Source organism: Lampetra fluviatilis, chromosome 58 (genome assembly GCF_964198595.1).
Source record: "Lampetra fluviatilis chromosome 58, kcLamFluv1.1, whole genome shotgun sequence".
Lineage (NCBI taxonomy): Eukaryota > Metazoa > Chordata > Hyperoartia > Petromyzontiformes > Petromyzontidae > Lampetra > Lampetra fluviatilis.
In genome coordinates, this window is record NC_136332.1 from 2,006,438 (window position 1) to 2,025,033 (window position 18,596).

At 49.3% G+C, this 18,596-nt stretch overlaps 1 protein-coding gene across 1 annotated transcript; it reads right to left on the bottom strand.

Moving 5' to 3' along the window:
* Nucleotides 1–1,016: 1,016 nt before the first annotated feature.
* LOC144950583 (cAMP-dependent protein kinase type I-alpha regulatory subunit-like) lies at nucleotides 1,017–18,061 on the bottom strand. Its single transcript, XM_078880726.1, has 10 exons — nucleotides 17,859–18,061; nucleotides 15,432–15,629; nucleotides 13,239–13,330; nucleotides 11,079–11,140; nucleotides 9,959–10,005; nucleotides 8,721–8,879; nucleotides 7,735–7,795; nucleotides 6,787–6,908; nucleotides 6,205–6,286; nucleotides 1,017–5,635 (listed from the first exon to the last, which is right to left on the bottom strand). The coding sequence occupies exons 1-10, from the start codon at nucleotides 18,015–18,017 to the stop codon at nucleotides 5,463–5,465; spliced, it is 1,155 nt and encodes a 384-aa protein (XP_078736852.1). The 5' UTR covers nucleotides 18,018–18,061; the 3' UTR covers nucleotides 1,017–5,462.
* Between the last annotated feature and the right edge of the window lie 535 nt (nucleotides 18,062–18,596).

An 18,596-nucleotide genomic window follows, 5' to 3' on the forward strand; every position in this document is an offset into this window, starting at 1 on the left:
ACTTTTGGGGCAGCTTGGGAGTATTTTTCGGGATGCGTTCAGTGTGCTCCCACGTTGATCTTTGGAAACGATGCCATGGTCCGGGCTGTAGTCACGTTGCGAGTGAGCATAGTGGAAAGTTGCGCACTGCTTGGGATCGAAAATGAGATGCAGATCTTCAGCATACATCCATTCAGTGAGGTCTTCGCCGATGGCCCGATCTACTGCATAGCCCAGATAGTATGGTGCCTGTTAAAGTCACCAGAATAGGTGAAGAAAGAGCAGGAGAGTGGTAACGAGTCAGAGTTACTTGATTACACTCGGCAGCTTGATGTGTTAATTATGCGAGTTTGTGTTGATGTTGATCCTGATTGGTGCAGTAAGACGGGGAGCGTGGAACATGGGTGGGAGCAGAACTGGCTCATAGAACTTAAGGCTCCCTTGGGATTCTTAGTGTTCAGTAACAATACATGAGGCTCAGAGCCAGACGAAAGCTCCCTTGGAATGCTTAGGGTTCAGTGATAATGCATGGGACACCACAGCGGCCAGATGTCAATTCCCTCGCCTGGTATGCAAGTCGTGGGTTTGATCCCGACCCTCACGATATCTGTATATTTGCAGTTTGCACGTTCTCTCTTCACGTGGTTGCATGGATTTTTCTCAGCCCTGTTATTTCTCTCCCCTTTTAGAAACATGCTTTTAAGTATTTAGTTGCAATACATTTACACATAAGCCACTATGTTGAGCGACCATTTGTGGCCAGGTCGCTTCTGAACAGAGCTATATAGCTCAGTGGTCCTTACATGGCAAAATAAACGATTTTAGTTGAGTTTAAATGCATGAGGCTCATGTGACCTGACAAAGGCTCCCATGGGTTTCTTAAGGTTCAGTGATAATGCCTGAGGCTCAGAGCCAGACTAAGGCTCCCTTGATATTCTTAGGGTTCAGTGGGGAGGCCCTCATCCAGCAGTGGATTTACACCAGGGGCTTAATGCAACAGTTGTCAATGGCAGAGGCAATCCTACTATAACACAACACATTTTAAAAATATTTTATTAAAGTTTAAGAAAAAAATTGAAATACTTTCATATTCAGAGTCATGTATAATTAAAGCCAATGTCTACAACGTTGCTAAACAATGATATATGAACTTAATACAAATGTATGCTGTTAGGTAATACACTTTGAACATAAATGACTTCACACTGTTTATAAGGTATTATTTAAAGGTAGACAGTTTGACAATATGGTACATTTGTGGCTGAGTAAACCTAGACATTACCCAGTACATGCACTGCTTTGTTAATACAGGCGATATCCCATTTAGATGCATGGTCACTTGCCACTGAGGTCCTTTATTTAACCAGGTGAGCACCCATTGAGAGGCTCATAATGGCTTGCGAGACACTTGACGAGCAAACTTAAGAAGAGTTCTCGGTAAAATTCCTGGTCTACCAATGGTCGGGTGTTCTATCCTTCCCCTAAGTCTACTCAGCCATTACACAATTATGATTATAATCAGGTGTCGATTGACAGACAGGGTAAACACTGGTGCGATGGAGAGTATGATATATAAAAAAAATACACGCGCCACTATTGTATCTCACGTAAATCAAAAGCCAAATTCCACCAACACTGACCACCAACGGAAGCCAATGTGCGCAGAACTCCGCTCGAGTCTCTGCTTGTAAATAAAAACGTATCTTTGTCCTTCGGGCCACCTCCCCATTGGCTTTCCACACCAACATCACCGAGCGGTTTTTATTGAAGCACAAAAACACCGTGGACCGGTTACGACCTCCTGGTGTTCATCAGCAGAGTAGACAGGTTCGTTAAAGACAAACGCTGCCGCATGTTGATCTGGAAAGCCAATAGGCTGATGGAACTAAACCACGAGGGTTATTTGTTCTTATTAGTCGAGACACAGAAGAGATATCTGCTTTTACAGGGCGTTCGTTCGTCATTATGAGGGCAGCGCTTGCAGTGCTGGAAGAATGTCTGCTGCTGTGCCAGGGTGTTTATGAGGTCGGGTTCAATGACAAACTGAACCGGGCATTCGAAGAAACGCGTAACATTAACGCACTATCGCCCCAGCCGTGTACATATATATTCGTACAAAGATACCCCGTATAGCCTCAACAGTCTTTTGGGAAAAGTGTTATTAGCGAGTAGCACCTATGAAGGCTGGCATGACACACGAGGGGGTGGGATGGCCAGCACTAGTGATGATGTTTACACATCACAACCGGTACTCATTTGAAGCAGTCAACCCAGTGGAGGCCCAGAACTTCTTTCCCAAATGTACATTGCCAACCGTGCTAATCGGAGGAGTTGGGGAAGGACAACAAACTAAACAGAAAAAGAACCTCAGATCATCATCACTGAGTGTTGGCCATGAGCAGGAATTGAACTCGGTTCTACTGGTCACGAGCAACATTAAACAATGCACACGGGCACCGTTGAGAAAACGAGCGACGATCGATTGGAAGTTCGGCAGCACGCCACGCATGGCTCATTATAAAGAGGCAACAATACTGTCTTTGCCTTCACCCATAATGCTAGATGCCCACGCATCTTGAGTGTCTCCGTTATGAAGCCAGGAGTGTGTTGCTGTGGTGTGCTGCATGTGTACACGATGGGTAATGGTAGTTAGTGTCTGCACAGACTGGGGCCACCGCGGTATCATTGTTAACGATACTTTGGGATGTCAAATTTCGCGATATTCACGACACCAGGTTTCCCACGACTTTGTAATTGCTTTAAAAATGTTATCCTATCGTTGCTGTGATTCGCTAGATTTCCAGGATGAATGGATATTGCTCGAAAAAGTCCTTCAGGTGCGGGTCACTCAACGCGAGCCGTGTTATGACATCACAACGAGTAGCTGCTTGTAACAGGACGCGCCGTCAGGAAACGGTGAAGTTGAATAATCGCCGTGCCCTCAATTACCCCGGAATTTTTTTTTTTACAAAATATTATCTTCATGGGTCAGAGCTGTTTTCTTCAGAACTTAAATTATCATCATCAACTTTAATTACGGTTCTTTCTTGAATATTTTGTTCGCAAATGAAATACTTTAGGAAAACATTTACAAACCACAGTTAGGATATGGCGATATTTTGTGCGACTCAGATGCGACGATGGTCGTCGCATCTGATCTTGGCGGCAGCGCAGTGAAAACACTTCCTGCCTCGCAGAAATAGAGTCCAGGATTTGATTCCCGACTCAGGTGCCCATATCCCCTTTCTGCATTAGGTTTCCCTCTGGGTTCTCCAGTTTCCTTCCATAGCTTAAAAAACACGTTCCTTCGGAGTGGGCAGGTAGAAACTTGGTTGGACAGCGCATTCGTGCACGGCAGAAAGCTCGCGGTCACGTGACGCACTTCAACCAATCCGGGAGCGTACATGTTTGGGAGGGGCTATGCACGACAGACAAATAATCCCTGGTGGGCAGTGTGGGACTGTTGTTCCTACCTGTAAAAACCCAACCATACAATGTAACTGGTATTGGCCAAAGACATTCCAATGTAAAAAGTTTAAATTACCTGCTAATTACTCAATTGGGATTACAAAGAGCAACACTGACCACCAACCCCGACTGTGAAAAGTTAGCAGGACCCTCCTCACAAAGGGTTTTGAGGCTCGGTGATGATTACATGGGGAAACGTAATAACAATATCGTATGACGCGATGTAGTATCGCCAAATGATAGCAACCTTGAGTACGATGGACCAGTCCTTGTGCATACCGATTGTGATGCGTATGAGGGACACAATGAACGGCACGAATTATGGGTGAAGAGCTGGGATACAAATCATACGGAGGCACTTGTTTGTAGATTCAAAGTTTGGTTAAAATACACTCTGAGACTTGAGTGTAAACACATACACACAGACACACATGCGTACATACAAAGACAAAGATTCCCATATATCGGCTTAACAGACTGTTGGGGCAAGTGCTGTTAGCAAGTAGCACCTATGAAGGTCGGTATGAGGGGGTGGGTGGCTAACACCATGCCCGGCCGCCTTTGTCTCCCCAGCGGGCTTGTTTATACACCACACCAGGCACTCATTTAAGGCTGGGTCGACCTAGGGGAAAGGTGGGGGATCGGTTCAGATAATCATCACTGGTGTTGGCCGTGAGCGGGAATCGAAACTCGGGTCACCGGGTACGTAGCACAGCGTGCTAACCGCTACACTAGATACTCCCCACATAGAGACAAAGATCCTCCATATAGCCTTAACAGACTGTTGGGGCAAGTGCTGTGAGCGAGCACCCACAAAGACATGCATACACACACATAAGGATACAGACCGACACACCAATATACACACGTACAGAGGTAAACACATGTACCCAGGGCTTAATTTCTACACTGAATATTGGACGTGGTGTGCACGGAGAGGCACATATTTGCTGGTAGAATGGTGTCGGTGACCTGTGACTAGCAGTATCCACAGCTGTTCGAGAGAGGTATACTGGATGTGGTGTGCCACATTTCGAAAATGGAAGCGTCTGCACGTACATATTGACCGGCGCATACGCTATGTGTAAACGCACAAAGCGTAAAAAAAAGCGCGTGCAGACATATGAACGTGCCTATACAGACACATGCATTCACACACAGATGCACTTACATGTAAGCATAGACAAAGATCCCCCATGTAGCCAACACAGATTGTAGAGGGAATTGCTGTGAGCAACTATTAAGGCTACCATGGCACAGGATGAGTGGGTGGTGCTGCTGTTTCATTCTGCACGAGGTACTCAGTTAAGGCTGAATCAACCTAAATGATTCCCAGGACAAGATGAGATCATTTCCACTGATATTAACCATGGCGGGGAATCAAACTTAGGTCGCCGAGCTCATCGTTAAAAGCGACAACTGCACCACCACTCCCCAAAAGGAGACACTCACTCACACAAAGACAAAGACTCACACTCGAGATACATAGGCATACGAACACACGGAGAAAAGACACTCACACAGAAACAGAGGGACTCGCACACAAGACACACAGAGGAACACAGACATAAAGCCTTTTCTCCAGGAAGACGCACAGAAACCCAATGACACAAACACAGCGTCACACAGATACACACACACACAGCATCACAGATACACTTACACATACAGACTCACTCTCACAATGATACTCGCACAGACTCTCAAGACTCGCTGCTCTCGCAGACACCGGCAGAGACACTGACAGATGAACAGAGAGACTCTCACACGGAGACTCTCTCACACGGATAACACTGACAGAGATGCCGATAGACACTCTCACACGGAGACACTAACAGAGACACTTAGAGATGCACAAACAAACTGACACACACACTTTGTCACATGGAGACACGAACAGAGATGCCGACAAGACACAGACAAAATCTCTTACACGGATAATGACAGATGCTGATAGACAGACTTGCTAACACGGGGACAGTGACAGAGACGCTGATAGATGCACACAGAGACTCTCACACGGAGAGAGACACGAAGCTATTGTACTGCTGGATGTTCCGCTTGAGGATGCTGGAGCAGGGCCCCATGACCCTTTCGAAGCGAGGCCGGTCCAGCTTCACGCACTTGAGCTGGCTGCGAGCCACCACCGTGGCCGCTCGCGGGCGGTCCAGCAGCAGAGCGATCTCTCCTGGCATTGCACACAGAGCCCAGCATCACACGCAGCGTCACACGCAGCGTCACACGCAGCGTCACACGCAGCGTCACACGCAGCGTCACACGCAGCGTCACACGCAGCGCCACACGCAGCGCCACACGCAGCGCCACACGCAGCACCACACGCAGCACCGTCGCACGCACAGCAATAGTGTCACACACAGAAATAGTGTCACACACAACAGCTACTCATACACCCAGCGTCACTCAGCACAAAACATTAAACAATCACCGGCATGATCTATCCACTGCTAGATGAAGGCCTCCCCAAATCCTGCGCTGTAACAATCCACAAGCACCTGCTCTACACATGAGCCGATTTCATCATCGTTCCATTGCCGCTGTCTCCTTCTTGCCCCCCCCCCATGTCTCCCTTCCCCTCCTCCCCGTGTCTCTATCCTCCTACCCGTGTCTCCCTCCCCCTCCTTCCCGTGTCTCCCCCTCCTCGTGTCTCCCACCCCTCCTCGTGTATCCCTCCCCCTACTCCCGGTGTCTCCGTTCCCTCCTCCCAGTGTCTCCACTCCCGCTCCCCGTGTCTCTCACCGAAGTAGTCAGAGGGGCCGAGCCGTCCGACCTCCACAAACTCGTCGCTCTCGGCGCGACGCTGCAGCACGGCCGCGGAGCCCTGGACACGGACGGGCGGTGGGGGCGGGAGTGTGAACAGGTGTCTGTGTGTGGCAATGTGTGTCTGTGTAAGTATTAGTGTGTCAGTTTTTTTGTCTGTGTCTCAATGTATGTCTGAGTAAGTAGCAGTGGATGTGTCTGTGTGTCTTCATGTGCATGTCTCAATGTATGTATGCACAAGTATCTGTGCATGTCTCATGTCTGTGTGTGTCTCAGTGTGTCTCAGTGTGTGTCTGTGTGTGTCTGTGCGTGTCTCTGTGCGTGCGTGTCTCTGTGCGTGCGTGTCTCTGTGCGTGCGTGTCTCTGTGCGTGCGTGTCTCTGTGCGTGCGTGTCTCTGTGCGTGCGTGTCTCTGTGCGTGCGTGTCTCTGTGCGTGCGTGTCTCTGTGCGTGCGTGTCTCTGTGCATGCGTGTCTCTGTGCATGCGTGTCTCTATGCGTCCGTGTCTCTGTGCGTGTCTCTGTTGCGCGTCTGTGCGTGTCTCCGAGTGTGTCTCTGTGACCTCTGTGATGATGTAGAAGTCGTCCCCACGTTCCCCCTGCACCACGATGTTCTCCCCGTCCTGGAATTGAACCGGTTCCAGGGCATCGGCCACAGTGAGGCGCTCCCACTTGTCCAGGGACTCTGAAAAAGATAAACACAAAGATCCCCCATATAGCCTTGAACAGACTCTTGGGGCAAGTGGTGTCAGCGAGTAGCACCTATGAAGGCCGGCACGGCACACGAGGGGGTGGGTGGCCAGCACCAAGCGTAGCTGCCTTTGCTTCTCCAGCGGCGATGTATACGCACTGCATCTGGATGAGTTGACCTAGGGGAGGTTCCGGAGCAGTTCAGATGTTTGTCACCGATTTTGGCTATAAGCGGGGATTGAACTCTGCTCACTGGGCTCGTAGTGCAAAGCGCTAACCACTACACTACCGCTCCCCATGTCACACACAAAGTCAAAGATTCCCCGTATAGCCTTAACAAACTGTTGTGGCATGTGCTGTTAGCGAGCACCCATTTAGGACAGCATGGCACACAAGGGGGTGGGTGGTCAGCACTACGCCCGGCCGCCTTTGTCTCCCCAGTGGCAATGGGTTTACACACCGCACAAGGTACCCATTTGAGGCCGAGTCGACCTCGGGAAGGCCCAGAACCGGTTCAAATAATCGCCACTGGAGTTGGCCATGAGCGGGAATCGAACTCATGTCGCTGGGTTCGTAGTGCAGCCGTGTTAACCGCTACACTACCGCTTCCCCATAGACACGAATACACTCGCACACACACGGCAACATTCACTGAGAAACAAGACACGAATACACTTCACAGACACGGAGACGTGCGCGCACACACACACACACGAATACAATCACAGAACAACTCAGAGGCACGGACACACACAATGGCAGACACGCATAGACTACTACACTACCGTTCCCCACGTCACAGTGACCACACGCACACTCACCGAGTATGGATACTTTGCTCAAAAACTCTTCATACATCTTCCTCTTCCGCAGAGTGCTTCCCTGTACACACACAACACACATAGTATACCGGTGTAAGTGTCAATAGGTGTATATCGCCATCTGTGTACGTATAGATCTCGGTTTGTGTTTATCTACATAAGTGTGTATCTATATTTGTGTGTGCTTCGGCATGTGTGTATGTGTATACCCGTTGTCTCTGTGTGTATCTATGTTCATCTCTGGGTGGCAAAAATGCAGCAAGTTGGCACAGTAGGGGGTACAGCTGGTGCATCTACCAGTCATCTCAGTCAGCCAGCCCATGGCACCTGGGTCTATCCCGTGACCTCCTGTCAGCGAGTCTTCGACGACACTTCACGTGGCCTCAAAGTGCACGTGGCCTGGCACAGGCGCCGTGATGACATCACTGTCACTTAGTGGTGAATGGCGGGTATTGCTATCTCTGTGTGCATCTGTGTGTGCATCTCTATGCTTGTCTCTCAGCCAAGAGGATGCATCTTTAGCTGCCTGTGTGCATCTCCCTGTGTCTCTGGCTCTCTGTGCAGATCTCCCTGTAGCTGTTTTCATCTCTGTGCATATATCTCTGCGCATATATACAGCAATACCCCGGTTTACGTCATGGATGCGTTCCTGAAAGGTGCGACGACGAATATCGAAACGTAAAACAAAGCGATTTACAGGGTAGGTGATGGCGAAAGCTGAGGTGATGGATACGGGAAAGGATGACCGATGATGCTGTCAGCTGAGTGTGAGTTGAGGCGACGTAAATCTGGTCGTGGTGTTATAAAAGTGATGTACTTGCCAAACAACGTAAAAGTGGATAGCGTAAATGGAAGTCTGACTGTATCTCTGCGTGTGTAATTCTGCATGTGCATCTCTGCGGCGTATTTCTGCGGCGTTTCTCTGCCCGGGTATCTCTGCGCGCATATTTCTGCATGCGTATCTCTGCCCGGGTATCTCTGCGCACCATGAGGATTCTCCGGTAGCTGTCTCTGTCGATGCCCCACAGTTTGATGTCGCTCCGCGCTTTTACGGTGGCGGCGCGAGGAGTCCCATAGATCAGCGCCAGCTCCCCAAAGCTGCCCCCGTCCCCGATGGAGCCCACCCAGTCACCCCCCACGTACACCTACACACACACACACAGGGGGAGAGAGATACAGAGATATACTTATACACAGATACACAGCCACCAACGTACACTGACACGCCATGGGAGAGACATACATAGAGAGATACAAAGATGCCCCTCATAGCCTTAACAGACTGTTGGGGCAAGTGCTGTGAGCGAGTGGCAGCTAGGAAGGCCGGCATGACACATGAGGGAGTGGGTGGCTAAAACCATGATTGGCCCAGCTTTGTCTCCCCAGTGGTGATGTCAACACACCACACCAGGTAATCATTTAAGGCTTAGTCGATCTAGGGGAGGTCCAGGACCGGTTCAGATAATCGTCACTCGCCGGGTTCGTAGCGCAATGAGCCAGCCGCTGCCCCACAGAAATACACACAGGTACACACAATAATAATAATTGAGTTCAATTGCGGTTTGAGCTATCGTTCGTAAACTGCAAGGGCTATCATACCACAAGGCGCTGTGTTGCGAAGTCTGCAAGAGTAGGGGGCGATGTTGCTGCTGTGTCTGATCCCAATTGAGTAACTTGCCGTGTAAATGTAAACATTTAGCAAATTTTTACCGTGATGCCAGCACACGGTCGCCTGTTGCTCGTTCATAATGGCATGACGGGTTCTTTCACGTCCACTGTTTGTGAAGCGGACACCAGGCAGTATTTTACAGTTAACATGCACCGCAAAAGTTACTGGGGCGGCCTGCAGGTGTTGGTGGCCATGGGAGGGAATCGAACTCGGGTCGCTTGGATTCGTAGCGCAGTGTGCTAGACCCTGTAGTACCGCTCCTTCATACATAGAGAGATAAAAGCCAAAGATTCCCCCATATAGCCTTCACAGACTGCTGGGGTAAGTGCTGTTAGCGAGCAGCACCTACGAAGGCCGGCACGGCACACGAGGGGGTGGGTGGCCAACACCACGGCGGGCCGCCTTGGTGTCCCCAGTGGTGATGCTAACACACTACACAAGGTACTCATTTGAGGCTGAGTCGACCTCGGGGAGGCCCAGGATCGGTTCAGATAATCGTCACTGGTGTTGGTGGCCATGTGATCTAACGTGGAGAGGGAACACAAGGACACTCACATCAACTTCTCCCTGATCCAGAACGTAAAAATTATCCCCTTCATCACCTGCAAATACACATCATCCTCATCAGGATCATCCTCATCGGCATCATAATCATCAGCAGCAATATTGTTAATATCATCATGATACATATATAATTTTAACACACAGGCTTTTGTGACCAATATCATCCATAATAATGGCTGTCACCTGATGAGGCTAGTTGTAATTACTGGTGAAACATCGTACTCAGATTGTAAATGTTGTGGCTTGGCTCTCCAACACACCGGTGTGCTGTACTAGTGATTAATTGGCATGGTCTGTTTACGTGACAACCCTTACTAATTGACTAGTTGGCTGTGTCGGGTGGTGGCGGGTTTTAACGACACATTTATATATTTACGCGATCAGTATTTATTACTATGAGCCAAAAATGTGTGTCCCGTGCGTGACGTCACTCCATGTCGGCCAGTCCTCCGCATTAATAGTCATGAACAGGAGACGTCCTCCACATGAACACCCCCCCCATTAATAATAATTATTAGTGGGTGACCCTCACGTCACGCGATCTCCGTAACGCTATTGAGACATTGAAGTAAAAAGGACGTCATTATGAACAAGGGATTATAACCTTTAAATGAAAAAGCTCTATCACCGCAGCCTTACAAACTGCACACGAATTGATGCAATGAATATCACGTCGCGGTCTGCTTTTCGGTTGCAAGTTTCAGATTTACTGCAATACACCCGTCCTTGGATGGACAAAAGGCTAGTTAACAACATAATCATCATCATTTGTAGATATATTAGCATTGGTAGCATAAAACTGGTCTCCTGGAGCTGAGTCTTGAGACCCTAAGACCCGGTCTCTTGGAGCCGAGTCTCAAGACCCTGAGACCCGATCTCCTGGAGCCGAGTCTCAAGACCCTGAGACCCGTTCTCCTGGAGCCGAGCCTCAAGACCCTGGGATCCGGTCTCCTGGAGCCGAGTCTCAAGACCCTGAGACCCAGTCTCGTGGAGCCGAGTCTCAAGACCCTGAGACCCGGTCTCCTGGAACCGATTCTCAAGACACTGCGACCGGGTCTCCTGGAGATGCGTATCATTCCGTGGGAAGGAGAGAGTTGAGAGAGCAGTGCACCTTGCTGTATGACGACGTCTCCGGCAATGTGTGTGACTGAGAACATCGCGTCAAATATGTCACTGTGGAACGAGAGAGATTCGCAAACCAGGTTACACACACATGCACGGTTAGGAATGGGTTGATGCCAAAAACAGACAATGGTGCTGGCTACCCCACGTAATCGTGCACCGTTCCAACCTCAACGAGCCCTCGCTGACAGCCCCAGTTGAGAAATACTGAATTGGGATTTCCCGTAGCAAAGTCCCCCCCCACACTCCGCCCCCTCCAGCGAAATAATCTAAATATTTATTCAGACTGGGGGAATCCGATGAGCTACGAAGCTCTTTTACACAGGTGTCGTCGGGGCAGGTCAGGATGCTGCCACGCCGTCTGCTTCGCTCACGGCGGACGTTAAAGATCCCGTGACGTCATTCGCAAGGAGGTTGGCCATCGCGTGCCACCGGCGTCATGGCCCAAGTTGAGAAATTACACCGCCAAGAACTCGACTGGAATATACATGGCGATCATCGCATCCCTCCCAAAACAATTTGACAGGACCCTCCCTAATAAATGTTTGTGAGACTCAGAGGCTTTCCTTTTTAACTCTTTCCCGATCTGATGACGTAGGTGTACATCATAAACATTTAACAGAAAAATGTAAAAGCTGAAATAAAATTACTTTATCGGTAGCGAGGCTCCCACAAGGCCATGCGGGAGGGCTATGTGTGGCACAATTTGGCGCCAGCTATCGTAGAGTGCGGTGGTCGTGTCGTTATGGTTCTTTGTGGTGAGTAACAATGTATTTAAAAACAACGGCGCTACGACGCCAATCTAAATAAAATTAATGTTGAGCCGCTTGCTCGCTCCGAGATTCAGCGGTGAACGGGACACCCACCCTACAACTTGCAGACATCTTGGCACGGGTCAAACAATCGCACTGCTTATGTTAATACGGTAAAGGCCCGTTATAATGCAGCTCACGGAAGCATGGATTCAGGCACACCACGGGTCAAGCTTCCCAAAAAAAAATGTGTTCTAAACTTAAAAACTTTTAACTAAACTTTGTATTTATTAGGAACAATGAAATATATTTATCTTACCAGGTAAGGCCCACTGAGCTATATAGTTATTTTTCAGAAGCAACCTGGCTATCACAAATGATCAACGAAGTGGCTTATCATGTGGAAATGTATAGCAGCCAAATTATCTAAACGGATGTTTCTAAATGTAGAGAGAAAAACTGGAGGACCCAGAGGAAAATCCACACGACCACGGGTAGAGAGAACATACAACTTCAAATATACAGGTGTAAGGGTCAGGATCGAATCCATGACCTCCTATATACCAGGCGAGCGAGTTACATCCCGCTACCGTTGCAAATCCAGCCCCCACGTCCTGTCCTCTCAACTTTCTCTGTCACGAATGCGCAGTTGGACAGACACTGATACACATGCACAGATTCACACACACACACAAATATAATCAGAGACACAGACACACGGACACACACACAGACATGGAAGACACACACAGAGACACAAATACAGACACAGAGACACAAATATCCCCTGTATAGCCTTAACAGACTGTTGGAGCAAGTGCTGTTAGCGAGCACCTATGAAGGCTGGCACAGCACACGAGGGGGTGGGTGGCCAGTACTACGCCCGGCCGCCTTTGTCTCCCCAGTGGCAATGTTTACACACCACATCAGGTACACATTTGAGGCTGAGTCGACGTAGCGGAGGCCCAGGACCAGTTCAGATAATCGTCACTGGTGTTGGCGGCCGTGAGCGGGAATCAAACTCGGGTCGCCGGGTTCGTAGCACAGCCGCATTAACCGCTACACTGTTACTCCCCACAGACACGAAAACACTCGCTCACACACACGGAAACATTCACATAGAAAGAGACACGAATACACTTCACAGACACGGAGACACACACAGACAAGAGAGACAGAAAATCACAGAGAGATACGGACACACGCAGACAACAGGAGACATACGCAGACACATATATACAGACACGGAGACACAGGCACGAAGGCAGACGCGGAGACACGGGAAACAAGCAGAGACACGCTTTTTCAATCGCTAAACGGGCAGAAGCCTATAACGCGGGTGCTATTCGCATCCCTCGACAAATGCTCCATCGGGCGTTCAGCAAAAGTTAAGGCACCTGCGTTCGGAGTCGTCGAGGTGAGAGAAGAGGACATTGCGAGCGATTGCTTTGGACAGGGCGGCCATGGTTTTGTAGTCCTTGGGGATGACCTGGTAGGAAAAGACAAGCGTTTGCTTCAGGAAATAAAACGGTTGTCCCTCTCTTAAAGAGACCGAGTCGATTCGGACTGCTGCTTAAAGCTCAACACAATGTAGCGAACTAGAGGCTGCTGGTGGGGATAGTTGCGGATTGATGGTGTTCTACGCAGATGAGTGGGAGTCTGGAACAGGGTGCCCACACACGCGGTGGAAGCGAATTTAGTGAGACTCTTCAATAAGCGTGTCGATGAGATTCCAAAATCCACCTGCCACTCGCAACCGAGCGAGCAAAATGGACCGCATGGCCCCCCAGCTCCCACTCGATTCGTATTCTTTTTTGTGTTCCGTGATTTTGAGACATGCATTTCAGATGCTTTAAAGAAAAAGAGAAATACACAGCAATACAAAGATCACCTGTATAGCCATCTCAGACTGTTGGGAGTAAGGGCTGTTAGCAAGCACCTATAAAGGCCGGCACAGCACACAAAGGGGGTGGGAGGCCAGCACCACGCCCAGCCGCCTTTGTCTCCCTAGCGGCGATGTTTTACACTGCACCAGGACCGGCTCAGATAATCGTCACTCGCCGGGTTCGTAGCGCAATGCACTAACCTCTGCCCCACAAAAATACAAACAGGTACACACAATAATAACTGAGTTAAATAGCTGTTTGCGTTATCGTTCATAAACTGCAGGGCTATCATACCGCAAGGCGCTGTTTTGCGCAGTCTGCAAGAGTAAGGGGTGAAGTTGCTGCTGTGTCTGATCCCAATTGAGTAACTTGCCGTGTAAATGTAAACATTTGGCAATTTTTTACCGTGACGCCAGCACACGATTGCCTGTTGCTTGTTCATAAAGGCATATCACGGGATCGCAAACATCTGCAACGAGCAGATGAACCCGCTTCCGTGGGGCCGCATCATGAGAATAACTTTTCAAAGTTGTCGCGACCTCGCGTTTACGGACACACGCGCACACACAGATGCTGCAGTAATAACCGGGTGGTCTGCAAGATTCTAACTGCAAATCTCTGCAACAGTCGAATCGCAAACCTCTGCAACAATGCTACCGTTCAGGACCTTGCATAAGACACACGCCAGAGGTCGCAAACGGGTTTTGATTCCTTACCCGTACCCGGCCGCACCAGGGTCGCAAACGGGTACCCGTACCCTACCCGATACCCGGCTACCCATACCCGGCCGGGTATCGGGTAGGGTACGGGTATCAGGTAGCCGATTGCGACCTCTGGGATGAAGCCATGTTGCAGGCACGGGTGGGTTGATTCTAGGAACTTGAATTGTGAGAAGAGACACGACGTTGGGAAATGAGTGACAAACGGTTACTCACCAGTGACTCACGGCCTACCCGTACCCGTACCCGGCCGCACCAGGGTCGCAAACGGGTACCTGTACCCGGCCGGGTACGGATAGCCTGGTATCGGGTACCCAATTGCGACCTCTGACACACGCACGGTCCGAGCCCTCGCATTAAAACCATCAACCTTAGTTGGAAGGCGTTAAAAATCGCACAGAAAAAACCCCAACGGAGGATTTAGCCCTAAACTAAACAATTTTTTTTACTTTAACCAAGTAAAGCCCACTAAACTTTATAGCTCTTTTTCAGAAGCGACCTGGTCGCAACATGCGTTCAAATACTCTGAATGCATGTTGATTATGAATGTGGAGGGAAAAACCGTAGCACCCGCATAAATATCCACACGACCATGGGGAGAACACACAAACTCCAAATATACAGCAGGCATCTGGGTCGGGATCGAACCCACAACCTCCTGCATACCAGGCAAGGTAGTTAACATCTCCTAGCCACCGTGATGATGATGACAGAGAGACACGCAAACTCCAAGTATACAGCAGGCGTTCGGGTCAGGATCGAACCCACGACCTCCTGTATACCAGGCGTGGTAGTTAACATCTGATAGCCACCGTGATGATGATGACAGAGAGACACGCAAACTCCAAGTATACAGCAGGCGTTAGGGTCAGGATCGAAACCACGACCTCCTGTATATCAGACGAGGGAGTTAACATCTCGCCACTGCGGCGCCTCCAACAGCTCAAACCTCCCACGCTCGGCCCGATGCCTCCCTGCCTCTTACCTTGCGCTCGTAGCCCTTCACATCCTCCTCCGTGTAGACCTCGGCGCTCACCGCTCCGCGTCGGTTCCTCGTGGCGATCACCGGATTCGCGGTGGGAGAGGCGGCGTTCACATCGTTGGCCGCGTTCCCACCCTCCTGCTGCTTCTGCTGCTGCTTCTGTTGTTTCTCCTGCTGCTGCTCATGCTGCTCCTGCTCCTGCTGCAGTGCGGGTGAGTGGAGGGTGATGGCAAGGATGTAGGGCATGGTGAGCCTTGCTCAATCCACTGCTAAATGATGGCCTCCCTCCCAAAAGTCGACACAACCTCTCACAATGTGATAGAACAATCCACCCAGCCGGCACCTGCACAGCAGCCGATTTCATCGCTCCATCTCCGAGCCGCCGTGCCTCTGCTCCGTTTTCTGGCTCGCTTGTAGACTTAAGTAGTTTGCACGTGAATAGTAACCACAGCTATAGGGAGAGTGAGTATATTATGTGGTGTGCTGAGCAAGGACATTTTTTAGGGTCTGGTGGCCATTCCTGCTGAGGCACAGGTGCTGCCACTGTGCTACCGTGCCGCCCGATTGGAGATTTGTGGTTATGACAGGAGATGCGTGGGCTTTATTCGTACGAAAGAGTATTGTAATTATGTACAGAGGTAGGTTAACACTAGGGAAGCCTCGGTTAACATTTAGAATGATCCTAATGTACAAAATAAATAGGCAGAAAGTACGCCTATTTATTAACATGTATCTCCACATTAAAAAGTATATATTATGTACACATCCCATTGGCCACATGGCCTTCTGGAAGTAGCACTGGTCCATAAGAGGCTTTTTGGGTTAGATCGTGTAAATACGTGTCGTTAAGCCCACCACCACCCGACACAACCAATTAGTAAGGTTTGTCGCATAAATAAAACAATGCCATTAGTTACTAGTTATGGATATTGGTCTCGGAAGCCTACGCGTTAAACTGACTAGCATTGGTCCAACCGGTTTTGATATTCAAGTGTCCCATCAACGACGTCACATAGAGACCCACAAACTCACATACACCTAGAGCCCCAAAGACACACACAAATGCATAGTCTCTGAGACCCACAAAGTCAGAGACCCACACTCAAGTAAAGACCCATAGTCACAGATATCCATAGACTCTGACCCATAAACTCACGCAGACCCATAGACTCAGACTCGTAGACTCTCAACAGACTCGAAGTCATACAGAGATCCATGAACTCGAGAGAAACCCAGAGACTTCGCAGATACTCTTAACGCATTAACAATTTTTCCGACTTTCAGCAACGTTCGTCCTAACCAGCAACACAACCTCACGCTCTCCAAGTCTCAATCATATCGGGTCGCCCATTCACGATAGTTACCCTACCCAGACCCTCCGGCTCCCCCTCCTTACAGCCAATGGCGACACTCGCGGACCGCACTGTCAAGAGACCACGGGCGTCACTGTGTAACCAAGTGAGACATACAAGAGGCCACGATAAGAGTCTCATTCGCAAATGTGAGCCTGGGGCAAGTGTTCCCGTGGGGGTGATGATTGCTGTTGCTACCTTAAACAATGCGAACTCAATCCCACTGAAGCTTGGAGAGTCGAATGGAGTTCAAATTAACTCACAAAACCACGTTGTGAAAGACCCAGCGCTGATGGTTCACTGTTTAATCTTCAACGAAGCTCATGGTTCCCCCCCCCAAATCGCATCCACTGCGACTGTGGTCATGCAGAACAGACCGTACGAGGTAGAACACAAATACAGCACGAAGGAGACACTCCTGGCGCGGTCACCTGAATGTTTAGTTTAGAATGTGAACTTGTAGTTGTTACCCCGTATCTCCATCAGCCATACGGGAAAAGTTATAATGCTGCTGCATGTGATCACAGCTGAGTGATTTTGAGGCCCTCTTAGCGGATCTTTAATAACGTCCGCGGGATCTTCAATATTAAACGTCCACGACCCATGAACTCACGCCCTGGTCTTCACCTGAGGACGGCTGCTTGCGTTGTGGCCGAAACGTCGTGAGAATTTTATTTTATTGTTTTTATTTTTATTATTTCCCTTCTACGTGACTTTACCGAAAGAACCAAGAAGATGAATCCCTGCAGTCACGAAAGCTTTAAGTCGAAATTTTCGTCCACGAATATTTGACACCCGCGCCACGGGGCATTGCATGAGGGCGGGTGGGCGGAAGCGAAACCGCGAACGGCGGTGGCGAAGGATCGCACTCGGCTCTAGCGGACAAGTGCGACAAAAAGAAGAGCTTTGCAGCTCATCGGATTCCACTAGTCCGAGTCAAGATTCTGTATTCGCAGCTGCCGTTTTGTGGCGGGCGAGTTAGGAACACCGCTCGTCGTCAATAAAAACACACAAAGGAGATTTGGAATTCGGCGGTGGCGGCGACGGTGTGAGGGTGAGGAGAGAAACATAAAAACACCTTCTCTAGCTTCTCGAAGAACTCGCGGAGGAAGCGCATGGGCCGCTCGGGGCGCGCCACGCAGAGCTGGACGATGCAATCCTTGAGCAGCGCCTGGATGTTGTGCTTCTGCACGTAGCGCTCGCAGTCGCGAACTCCCTGCTCTGCCGCCGCCGCCATCTTGCGTAGGGGTGGTGGTGGGGGCGCGCGCCAAGCCTCCACTTCCGGTTTCCAAGTTAATTCCCCCCCCCCGCTTCCGGCCCCGCGAAAATAATTAAAATTTAATGATTTTTTTTTTATAAAGATTTCGATATGGATCATTGTGTTGGGTTTTAACGGCTTTTAGGGGGGGGGGCGTTATTGTTTAAAATAATTTAAAAAGTGTTTTGGTTTTAGTTCGCGTTGAGGTCGACGCGAGCTTCCGGTTTTGAAGATTGACGTCTACAGTAATAAATAAAAACATTGTAAATATTAGTGTCGTGATGGAATTGCTTTAAAAGTCTGTGTAAAGTTGTGTTAAGTAACAGAAAAAGTAGTTTGTTACGAAAATGTTTTGAGTTTGGTGTTCGACTTCCGATGTTCGCGTCACCGTGACGTGGGCAACATAAAATAATATAAATACTCTTCATAGCTGGATTAAGTTAAGGATAACGTTATGTTAGATCAGGGGTCGGGAACCGTTTTGACTGGGAGAGCCATAAAAGCCAAATATTTCTAAATATATTTCATTGAGAGCCATATAGTATTTTAACGTATAAT

Bases quoted from the DNA above. Each gene is read 5' to 3' on its own strand.
- LOC144950583 (XM_078880726.1), bottom strand. From the start codon at position 18,017: ATGGCGGCGGCGGCAGAGCAGGGAGTTCGCGACTGCGAGCGCTACGTG. The intron at 10,006-11,078 runs GTGCACTGCTCT...GTGTATTTGCAG, and splicing joins AGACGTCGTCATACAGCAAG to GTGATGAAGGGGATAATTTT. The intron at 5,636-6,204 runs GTGAGAGACACG...GTGCAATGCCAG, and splicing joins CGGCCCCTCTGACTACTTCG to GAGAGATCGCTCTGCTGCTG.